The sequence below is a fragment of the Dysidea avara genome, chromosome 8 (genome assembly GCF_963678975.1).
Source record: "Dysidea avara chromosome 8, odDysAvar1.4, whole genome shotgun sequence".
Taxonomy (NCBI): Eukaryota; Metazoa; Porifera; class Demospongiae; order Dictyoceratida; family Dysideidae; genus Dysidea; species Dysidea avara.
Window position 1 is genome coordinate 1,515,859 of NC_089279.1, and position 12,146 is coordinate 1,528,004.

Here is a 12,146-nt window from a genome sequence, read left to right on the forward strand (position 1 = left end):
CCATTACCACCTTAGGCCTGTGCCATCACAAGCTGGTTGGCTATAAGGCCACTCCAAATAAATTCTCTGTTTCCCGTCCACCGCCCGCATCTAGTTACTGTCAGCTCTAAACATTCCATTATTCCGTATTCTTCCATTATTTTCCGGTTATTCTTGCATACTGACAGGCTGAGTAAAAGCCATCTCGAAACAGGGTCAACTCATGTGTCAGCAGTGCTATCAAGTCGGCACAAACTTCACGTTTGTGTTATTTTTGCAACTTAAATGGGAAAAAACAAGTTTAAGCATGCTTTAAGCAACTTTTTATGGTTGTTCCAGGCAAATAATGGCTTGAAAGCTGCCAATCTTATAATGAAATAATGGAAATGGACCGCCCGCCCGCATGCAAATGTGCTTGAATCCAGGACGGGAAACAGAGAATTTATTTGGAGTGGCCTAACTAATAACACTTGTAAAAGACAAAAAACACAATTAGCATGTTACAACTATTAATTCCTTCACTATCATAACTACAAAGTTTACAAAAAAGAGAGCCGAGTGAGGGCTAGCCAAACATAAAATAAGCTGAAAAAAAATTCAGAGCCATCCAGCCCCAGGATAGCTCTTGGGAAAACCTGGTGGATTCTTTTTTTTTCCACTCAGGAAAAAGCAAAAAATGACTCACTCTGCTGCATGCAATATCATTCAAGTCCTGAAGCTGCTGCAGGTCACTCATCTACAACATCATTAAGGAGAAAAAATCTAATGGGATGGGAGGGTTGGGAGCCAACCTGATCACACATGTAGCCTAGAATGGATTTAATACACACCACACATCCTTATATACCATGCATCACGTGACACTACTAACATATTCATGTGGGAGCTTATTTTCTTGCTAATTCACTTTGTTCAAACGCCAGATAATACACCTCCCACACCATACTGCTACTTTTACACGTGATGCATGCAAAACTATCACCCATTACCACCTTAGGTTTGTGCCACCACAAGCTGGTTGGCTATAACTAATAACACACTTAGAGCCGAGATTAGTTAGGGCAGTGATTATAAATGGTCATCCCTTTGGATTACCACCACAATTGCAGACGAGTTGAAGAAAGGAGGTTATTCTATGCACTGTGTTGGGAAATGGGACCTTGGTATGCACAAGTGGGAGTACACCCCAACCTACAGGGGATTTGACACTTTCTTTGGATATTATAATGCTGTTGAAGACTACTATGATCACAGTTTTGGGGATGCCGATAACAGGAAATTTAATGCAGTAGATTTTAGAAACAATACCAAGCCAGTCACTGATAAAAATGGTACATACAGCACCATGTTGTTTACTGAAGCAGTTGAACAAATTATCATGAACCACGATAGTGATAAAGGACCATTCTTTATTTATGCAGCATATCAGTCTATCCATTATCCAATAGAAGCTCCTCAGAATACATTGATGAATGCTCCTGTATTCCTTATGATAACCAACGTACACTTTGTGGGATGCTGCGAGCAGCTGATGAGGGAATAGCTAATATTACTAAATGAGAGGAACCTTCTAGACGATACTATAATTATATTCACAACTGATAATGGAGGGCAAACCATGCTGGGCAGTAGTAACTTACCATTGAGGGGAAACAAGGTGACTGTGTTTGAAGGTGGAGTTCGTGGTAATGCATTTGTGTGGGGCTCTAAACTACCAAAACTAAACTATGACAATCACCAGCTAATTCATGCAACTGACTGGCTGCCAACAATAGTGGAAGGTATTGCTGGTTTGGAACTTGATAAAGACAAGTGGGCATTAGATGGATACAACATTTGGAAAACTATCACCAACAATGATGAGACACCTCGTAAAGAAGTGTTGATAAACCTAGACTGTAGCATTAACTAAGCTGGAACAGTACTTATGACATGTAGAAAATGCTCAGAGTCTTCGGAAACAATTTCTTCCATCCAAACAGAGAGTCAACCTGCAAATGCTGTACCATGCACCCAATCTTGAAAGTGTGCGTGAATCAGTTGAGTCAGAAGTTGACCCTCTCAATTATTTCAATGAATAGACTTTGCCTCGGTAAAAAAATTTTCCTGGCTACGCACGCCACTGTAATGGGTAAAATTATGAGCATAATCGGTGGGTCCCTATGTGCAGGTAGAAGCCTACTTGCTTTCATGAGGCTCCTTATGTGCCATGATCATTCACCTCGTCTTTAGGATCGATAATCTACAACGCAATACACCAAATAAATCTCTCAGTTTGCTACACTGGGAGACCATCACTGTTCAAGGTGTCATGTTTGCATCAAGTCACATCATTGAGTTGAATGATGAAGGCATCAGCTCCCTTTTTCTATTTTTGTATAAAGACTATTCCCAGATGAAATATTTTCAAAGTACTTCTGCAATTTTTTACATTTGCATGTGGTCTCCCCCCTCCACCAATGCCAACAAGCTAGCATAAGATGTTTACTCTTTCTGATGACTTTAACTGACACAACAACATGACAAGAGGTGTGCGTATATATATATCTAACAAGCGGCACCGAATTCAGCTGAATTGTTGTTATTAAAAATTTTACCATTAACCTACCATCACAGCCATTTCTTGGCCGCCACCTTGGATTTCATATCTTTTTTCACCATAGCCTTTCTGAGGGCCACACTCTTTTTTTACAGCTTGGCTGTTTTGGATTAGATTTCACTCCTTTTTGTATTTGTATACCCCAAAGCCGGCCATAGGCCGGCTTTAGGGCTTTTTAACCTATCAATTTTTCTTTACCACAGGAAGAAGAAAAGATGAAGCAGGGTGATTTCTCTGTAGCTGAACTCTCTACAAGGTGATCCTTCTAGCTGATCTCTCTACCTGATGACTTGTTTATAGCTGAACTCTCTACAAGGTAACTTCTTCTAGCTGATCTTTCTACAGGGTGACTTGTTTCTAGCTGATCTCTCTACAGGGTGACTTCTTTCTAGCTGAACTCTTTACAGGTGATTTGTTTGCAACTGAACTCTCTTACATGGTGGTTTCTTTGTAGCTGAACTCTCTACAAGGTGACTTCTTCTAGCTGATCTCTCTACAGGATGACTTGTTTCTAACTGAACTCTCTACAGGGTGATCTGTTCATAGTGGAACTTTCTACTAGGGGATGTGTTTGCAGCTGAACTCTCTACACGATGGTTTCTTTGTAACTGAACTCTCTACAAGGTAACTTCTTCTAGCTGATCTCTCTACAGGGCAATTTTTTTGTAGCTGAATTCTCTACAGGGTGATTTGTTTGCAGCTGAACTCTCTATTAGGTACCTTCTTCTAGCTGATCTGACTACAGGGTGACTTGTTTGTAGCTGATCATGAACTCCCTACAGAATAACTTGCAATCTATATAAAGCTGAAAAGCCGTCTGTCCGTCCACAATTCCAACGATTTTCTCCCCAGCTGATGCATGTATGGAAGTTTTTTTTGCCAAACTAAGCGCTCATCATCTAAGAATTACCTCGCTTTTAAATGAAACTTCTAACTGCCGTCGTTTGTCATTTACAGCGCGATTAGTGCAAGACTGCAGACAAAAATTCACTCGAATTCTTTCTGTAAACTACTCAAGCAGTAGCAGACCAGCAGCATGCGTAGCCTAGGCTATTCAATCCCGGCTGCCTCTAACGGATTTTCTGACCCTGACCAATTCTTTTCTGACCCTCCACATGACAAATCTAATCCAGTAGTTTCAACTTTTAAATCTTTAAAATGTTGGTATACAAATGCAGATTCTTTGTCCAATAAATTAGATGAGCTTAAAACCAGAATCTCAGTTGACAAACCTGATATTGTGGCTCTTGCAGAGATCAACCCGAAATTTGGTGAATACAATGTAGAACTTAGTATTCAAGGATATAACACTTTTTGTAATAATTTTCAACCTCACAAACGAGGAGTTTGTATTTTTGTTAACTCAAGTCTTCGTGCTTACAAGGATGATGCTTTGTGCTCTGTGGTATATTCCGAGTCAATTTGGTGTCGTATCCCCTTATCCGGTAATGACTGCTTACTCTTGGGTATAATTTATCATTCCCCTAACAGTGACTCACTAAACTTTGACCACTTGTGCTCCTTGTTAACACAAGCTGTTGATACTGGTGTGACTCATTTACTTGTTGTCGGTGATTTTAACATGCCCTACATAAACTGGACATCTCTAACTGTCACACCTGCTAACACTTACAATGAGGCCTTTCTAAGCCTATTGGATGACCTATATCTTATCCAACATGTCACATTTCCCACTAGATTTAGAAGCAACCAAGTGCCTTCCTTGCTGGACCTTATATTAACCAATGATGAAAATACAGTGTCTAGTATGACCTCTTTTTCGCCACTTGGAAAAAGTGATCATATTGTTATAGAATTTGTCGTTTTGTGTTATTGCACAGTGGAATGCCATAGTGTATCTAAATACCTATATAACCGTGGAGATTATGTATCAATGACTAGAGATTTATTGAACACCAACTGGGAAGTACTCTTTGAAGGGCTCAATACTGAGAAAATGTGGCTACTTTTCCACTCTAAACTGTTATTTCTTATTGACAAATATGTTCTTACTCAAACGTTTGAATCTAATTCTAAACCTAAGTGGCTAAATCCTTCTACTCTTAAAGCAAATAAACAGAAACATAAAGCATGGAACACCTATAAAGCCACTCACCATCATGTCGATTATCTTTCCTACACCACAAAGAGAAACATTGCCACTGCTACTGTTAAAAGGGCTAAATCCAATTTTGAACTTAAGCTTGTTGATAGTGTCAAAGGAAATCCATCTGAGTTCTGGAAATATGTTAGAGAGAATGCAAAAGTGCACTGTGATATCATGTCCTTAAGGAAAGGGGATGGATCATTCACCTGTTCTGATCGTGAAACAGCTCAATGTTTAAATGATTTTTTCTCTAGTGTATTTACTATTGAGTCAGAAGCAGATCTGCCATCTTTACCAGATAAATCTATGGGCCACCACTTAGGCAATATTACCATCACACACTGTGATATATTAACTGAACTCAACCGGCTTAAGCCAAATAAATCTTGTGGCCCAGACAACTGTCACCCATGTGTGTTGAAAGGAATCAAAGATGAACTTATTTTACCCCTCTATCTCCTATTTATTAAATCGTTACAGGAGTCCTCTTTGCCTTTATGTTGGAAACTAGCAACAGTCACTGCAATTCAAAAGAAAGGTGATACAAATCTTCCTAACAATTATCGCCCAATCAGCCTTACTTCAATATTTTGCAGAATGCTTGAGTCAATTATTAAAAATAGGATAATGTCTTACCTCCAAGCAAATGACTTTTTTTGCAATGAGCAACATGGGTTTCATAGCAGGAGATCTTGTGAGATGCAGCTATTGACTGTTATGGAATACTGGACTAGGTGTATCGATGTTGGAACTAGTGTTGATGTTGTGTACCTAGATTTTCAAAAAGCTTTTGATAAGGTTCCCCACAGACATTTGCTGACTAAGTTAGAAGCATATGGTGTTAATGGCTCGGTACTTCATTGGATTAAAGCTTTTTTATCAAACAGGAAGCAACGAGTAGTTGTTCGTGGAGCACTCTCTGAGTGGTCTACTGTCACTAGTGGTGTCCTGCAGGGTAGTGTGCTCGGTCCCATCTTATTTATTATATATGTCAACGACCTACCTGACTATATACAGAGCTATTTGGGTATCTTTGCTGATGACACAAAACTTTATCGCCCCATCTGCTCATCTGAAGATTCCTCCATTCTGCAAGAAGGCATTGATTCCGCTTTGCAATGGTGTGACACATGGCTATCCTTCCTTAACCTTCCTAAATGTCACTACAGCACAATTGGATATTCTTCACCAAACACAGAGTATTATTTCCCATCCGAAAATGAAGCAAATATGATCTCCATGGTTGTGGAGGAAAAGATCTGGGTGTAGTATTTGATAAAGATTTGAAGTTTACATCTCATGTTAATCAAATTGTAATGAAAGCTAACAGGGTATTGGGAATTATTAAACGTACCTTTGCCTCCAGGAATACCGACACAATAAGATTATTATACGTTACTCTTGTTCGCCCAATTTTGGACTATGCGTCAACTGTCTGGAACCCTCATCTTATGAAAAACATCCGTAAATTAGAAGCAGTTCAAAGAAGAGCCACAAAACTTATACCCTCCTTCTATAATTTGACATACTCTGAAAGACTCCAAGAACTTAATCTACCCAGCTTACTTTACCGTCGTACCAGAATGGATCTGATTATGACTTACAAAATCCTGAACAATTTAGTATCTGTGGACAAAGACTATTTTTTTACTGTTAATAACAACCCCACCCGATCAAATGGACTCAAACTTTACAAAAATCGCTTCATCACTGCTATTAGAGGTCATAGTTTTTCACAGAGAATCGTCAATGATTGGAACACCTTACCCCACGAAATTGTATCTTATTTTATTTAGATGTATTTGAGATTGGTTTTTATAAGACTTTGTCTTCCTTATACCAATTAACAATAGTAATAATAATAATAATAAACCGCATGCAAACCGCAAGTAAACACCTATTCCATTCAATGTAAGAATGCCTTTATAAACAACTTTTAAAGACTCTGTAACCATAAGTGACATTTAGTCCATGTGGTAGAGTGTTAGGCTGGAAACTGATAGGATGGGAGTTTGAATCCCAGTTGTATCATTTTTATTTTCTTTTTCAAACCTTTTGGTTACAACGTTTCTTCAACAACCTTTTTTGCTACAACTTATTTTTCATTTTGGCAGCCTTTTTGGTAACAGGTTTTTCTCACTCTACAGTGAAGGCTGTGTATTAGACTGACCAAAGTGCCCTGATTATCAAGGTTTTCTGAATTTTCAGTCCAGTTACATGCTAAGGGATACTTTAGAAGCATTACCAAGTGTCCATATTATGTAGATGTCCTTATTTTCAAGTGTCCTAATTAACAAGTACCACTGTATTGGTTGATAATAGTTTGTGGTAGCTAATTTTACTGCACAAAGGTGATGACAATAGGTAATAATAGTCAGTAGTAGCTTACTCATACAGTACTGTAAATGTAGGGATCATGGAGGTTAGAGGTGATGACAATAGGTTGTAGTGTAGTAAAGGGAACAGGAGGGAATATTGTAGTATTGTTAACATACAAAGCGCAGCCTGCACTGTAGGCATGTACTGCACCCTACCATTATGTAGTTTCTTTTTGTTGTCAGTAAGTTAATTGTCATATGTACGGCCTACATGACAGGTACTATACTAATATCACATAATAATGTAGTTTGCGCCTGTGTGGTAGACATAATATTATATGTATGGACAGGTAGTACAATATTACAGTTGTATTTGCTTATGTAGCTACATACAGCTTTCCTATTTAAAATTATCTGTATGCTCACATTATTCCAGTGTACTTGCAGGATGGCCTAATGGTATTTAATGGTCTTTAAAAGTGACATGCAACATAGTTACATAAATTTTAATGCATGGTTTCCATTACATGATGTGCATGCCCACAATATAATGTGCAATATGGCAACTTCTACGGTATAGGATAGATACCAATAAATAATGTCTTTTGTGGTCAATCTTTTATCAAATGATGCTACATGTAACTATATAGCCTGCATAATAGGACAAGTACTACAAACCATCCACATTGTTCACACCTATGTGTTATAAGCATACACATTACTACAGTAGTTTAGCTACTGCAATTCTGCAGGTTCAGGGGTACCTGTGTGCTTCCCATGATTTTGGCAAGATGTTGGTATTAAAAATGTTACCACCATGCATGCTGCAGGGCATAAGCACTGATGTTTAATGCTTGGTTGTTATTATAAAGTGATCCCTGCACGTAGGGCAGGTACCAATGCTAGTGTAATACAATTCTATAATGGAATAAATTATAAACGTAGCTGAATGTTCTATTAGGGTGACTGTTCTATTAGAGTATCTCGATCTCGCGTATGCTACACGTAACACGTAGTTGGCTTTGGAATCATAACTCAGTGGTTTGTAATCCGATTCTTCTATACTACTGCAAGGACTTTCTATGATAATTATTCTAGCTATGCATCGATTTCAATGGCGGATCCAGGATGGGGAATTTGGGGCAAATGCCCCCCCTCCCCACCTTGTGGAGGAGCCAGCCATGCTTCTGATTAAAATAGCTACTGAACTTTGTCAGGCTCAACTCATGAAAATATGCACATTTTACTAGCATTTATTACAAATTCACCTGAAACCAAAGCAAACCAAAGTCGAAGTAGCTGTAAAATAGTCATCCAGCACCTTCATGCGTACTAAGCGCCTCTAAAATAATTATAGTGTTACTGTTGTTTGAGACATTCGGAGCCTTTTTTAAACAACTTTTTAAGACTTCACAACCATCTGAAAAGGCCAAAATAGCAAAAGTCAGCAGTGAGACACTACTAAGAGGTGATTATTTGCTTCTTCAAAAATGCAGCACTGAACTAGAGAATATGGCTCTCCCCAACCACCACAACTTACCCTGTTTGTGCCCCTCCCCTTTCCAGCTCCTGGATCCGCCCCTGGATTTTCAGCTCACTGCTCTAAGCAGTTTGCCTGGTAGGCGTGAAAACTAATAGTTTTTTTATTCATAAAAATCGATCGCGTAATTTTGACACAGGTTGGGTTTTGTGTCATATCTCGATGGCCTTTAACTGGAAAGTTCAGCCCGATTGGAGCTCGCATTCGTGTTTTATGGCGGATTTTGCTAAGTGTGCGAAAAGAAGTAGAAGAAAAAAAAAACGAAGAAAAAACCCCCTAACTTTGGCTGTTATTATGTTATTATTGTTATTATCTACTTTACCAGTTAGGCACTGGAGGGTGTACACAGAAGGCAGAGCCTGTTCGAGGTGTTTACCCATAGCCTAGGAGCCTAAGCGAAAATCTTTGAGCTAAATATCCTGAAGTGAAACGGGACAAATACCTAGAAGCGCTGAAAAAAAAGGCAACCCCATCGTGACTTGATCCGCAGGCCACCCAGATTCCGGCCAAGCGCCACGCTCGGAGCCAACTTTGGGGAGGCCACCTAAGTAAGGAAATGTCGTTGTTATTATCTACTTTACCAGTTAGGCACTGGAGGGTGTACACAGAAGGCAGAGCCTGTTCGAGGTGTTTACCCATAGCCTAGGAGCCTGAGCGAAAATCTTTGAGCTAAATATCCTGAAGTGAAACGGGACAAGAGCTAAATATCCTGAAGTGAAACGGGACAAAGGCTGCTCGTATCTCGGAAATGGCTGGAGCGATTTTCTTCAAATTTGGAATGTGGACTCCCCTACCTAGCCGGCACGTCTGTAGCACCTTTTGTTTCAATCGGATAAGGAATCACGGAGCTACAAAGGTGTGAAAATCGCGTTTACTTTCTTCCTGTAAATATACTCACGGTGTGGCGCGCCGGCTTCTTGGGCCGCACGACACACTACCGTGTGTCTTGATATTAGCAAGAGTTTATAATATATATTATGAACTCTTGATATTAGGAACTAAAGAGGCATATTATGTATCAGATGTTCAATATTATGTCTAGTGCCATTCATTACATTGATGTGGTATGCACAGGTTCATCAGTCATAAAAGAAATTAACAAATAAGTACAAGGGAAAGGTGTTTAGGTGTGTGTTCTATTAGAATTTGGGCTAAACACATAAGAGATCTCTGATCTATTATGAATCATTCATGAGAAGCCTAGCTATACCCTTTAATTATCTGAACTATTTTAACACTCCTACAAAAACTGAAGTGATGTACTAGTAAGAGATTCTGATTAGGTGGTAGCTATACTGACAACCAATTGCAATCTGAAAGCTTTTAATTTCGTATGTGAGGAAAATCACCCTTCTGGACCACCCTACCCTTAACACATATTTTATTATTCTGAAACACAGCATTATAAGCTAAATTATTACCTTGGCCATTTAAAGGGTAGAATAAACCATAGATACATACCTTGAATTACAAGAAAAATGTATTATTAAAACACAACAACCCACTGTGCAAAAAGTGGGATATAATATGGTATTTCCAGTGGCTTATTGAATACAAATAAGCCTTAATATAAATCCTGTATTATACTCATTTTATACTTTAGTATAATCCATACTATACTATTGCATATATGGTTTCAGTTTATTTACCACATTACCTCAAATAGCTTATATCTAATATAATGCCCACACTATACCATCGCATATATGGTTTCAGTATATTTAACACATTAACTGAAGTCTTACATGAGATTGTTAGTATAATACAGGTTATACCAAGCTTTTTTGTATTCAATAAGCCACTGGAAATACCATCTTATATCACTCTTTTTTCACAGTGACCACTTAACCCTGTTACCTTAAAATAAATTTTGGTATTGTATGAGTGCATGGTGGAATTGTTGCATGTAACCTGGTAATAATTTTTATGCAGTGGTATTGTGTACTGGAATTGTTGTGACCTTCATAACCTTGTAATATGCAGTGCGCATGGTATTGTACATGTAGTATGCAGAATCACTGTAACCTTGTAATAATAATTATATATATGCAGTGGTATTGTGTATATGGTGGAATCATTGTAATTTCTGCAACTAGTGCTGTTTTACATTTTAGTTTAGTTTTAGTACTAGGAAAAGCACTTTAGTTTTAGTAAAGTTAAGACAAAAACCGTCTGCTGTGGTATAGTATAATATACAAAAGATATATTATGCTTATAATACTAAAATATACTGACATTTTAGTTTAGTAAACTTGAACACTAGTATTTAGTTTAGTAAATAAAGGAAATTGAGTTTTAGTAAATTAGCTAATTCGGATTAAATCTTTTAGTTTTGGTCTACTTATTAATATAGTAGTACACTAAAGTAATAATTACACTATTGTAACCTTGTAATATGCAGGGGTACTGTGTAGTGGTATTGTGTGGGGTGGAATTGTTGTAACCTACAGATCTTGTAATATGCAGGGGTACTGTGTAGTGGTATTGTGTGGGGTGGAATCGTTGTAACCTACAGACCTTGTAATATGCAGGGGTATTGTTGTAACCTCTGTACCTTTCTAAAAATTATACAGTGGTATTATGTGGTGAAATTGTTGTAACTTCTGTAACCAGAAGTATTGTGTGGTAGTGGTGGAATTGTTGTACTGACATTGTAATACCACTGCATGTTACCAGGCTACATGGCTACTGCTCTAGTGGACACCATCATTAAAGCATGTCTACAACCACTTCATTATAACTTTATACAGTGAAACATTGGTTATCCAAACCCCTTGGACCAGGGGTGGTCCATAAGTCTGTATCTCTGAAACTGTGTATAAACAGCCTTAAAAATAACATTAAAAAAAATTTAAAATATCAGTATTTTCAACTACCTTAATAGAACAGTCACCACTCTAATAGAACAATCATTTCTGTAGTTTGGTTAACCAAGAATCCAGATAGGTTGGATCCAGATAACTGAGGTTCCACTGTAGCTAATAATAGTGTATAGTTACACTCAAGACATTTGAAGTGGAGCACAATACCTGCAAATGGCTCAATTTATCTTTCAGTTAAAAGAACAATGGTGTTTGTGATTATACTAACAAAAGGATTTTGATAGCATATGAAAGTGAAAAATTTCACCTACTTATCAAAACATCATTCACTAAATTAATAGTGATCAGATTTAGACATTTATAAATGTGCTACAAGAAATATAAAGGATCAGTCCCAGCCCTCCATATGCTACTGAGAGTGTACCCCTACCCTCCTCATCAATTTGACCTTCTGGCATAAAGTTATAAAATATCAATTTTTAAAATACAAACTATAACACTATTCATGGTGGTGACAGTCTAACACTGCCAATCCCTCCATAACCATCATTGAAAAAGGCATAAACTCCACTAAGATCTTCTCCATTCTCTGATGGAACATCAAGAAACTTGCTACAGAAACTGCGAGGACCAGCTCCAAGACAAGGAATCACTCCAAGTAGTTTCCCCTCCCTTGACAACCAGTAGACATCTTCACGTTGTCTATCATGGAACACTGAACTGGCCACAAGGTATCCTACCAACAACACCTAGCAACATAACACACCTACCACACAGCTGG

General features: G+C 38.1%; 2 protein-coding genes across 2 annotated transcripts in view; one reads left to right on the forward strand and one right to left on the reverse strand.

Annotated features, from left to right (window-relative positions):
- The first annotated feature begins 1,114 nt into the window (after positions 1 to 1,114).
- Positions 1,115 to 1,522, forward strand: LOC136263739 (arylsulfatase B-like). The gene has a single exon (XM_066058372.1). The coding sequence runs from the start codon at positions 1,115 to 1,117 to the stop codon at positions 1,520 to 1,522; it is 408 nt and encodes a 135-aa protein (XP_065914444.1).
- Positions 1,523 to 11,822: 10,300 nt separating this feature from the next.
- The window catches only part of LOC136264222 (uncharacterized), a 35,362-nt gene continuing 35,038 nt past the window's right edge, over positions 11,823 to 12,146 (reverse strand). The window contains exon 19 of the mRNA XM_066058935.1: positions 11,823 to 12,101. Coding sequence (XP_065915007.1) covers positions 11,869 to 12,101 — 233 coding nt within the window. The 3' untranslated portion in view covers positions 11,823 to 11,868. The remainder of the gene's footprint in view (positions 12,102 to 12,146) is intronic.

Coding starts and splice junctions, on each gene's coding strand:
- LOC136263739 (XM_066058372.1), top strand. CDS start 1,115: ATGCACTGTGTTGGGAAATGGGACCTTGGTATGCACAAGTGGGAGTAC.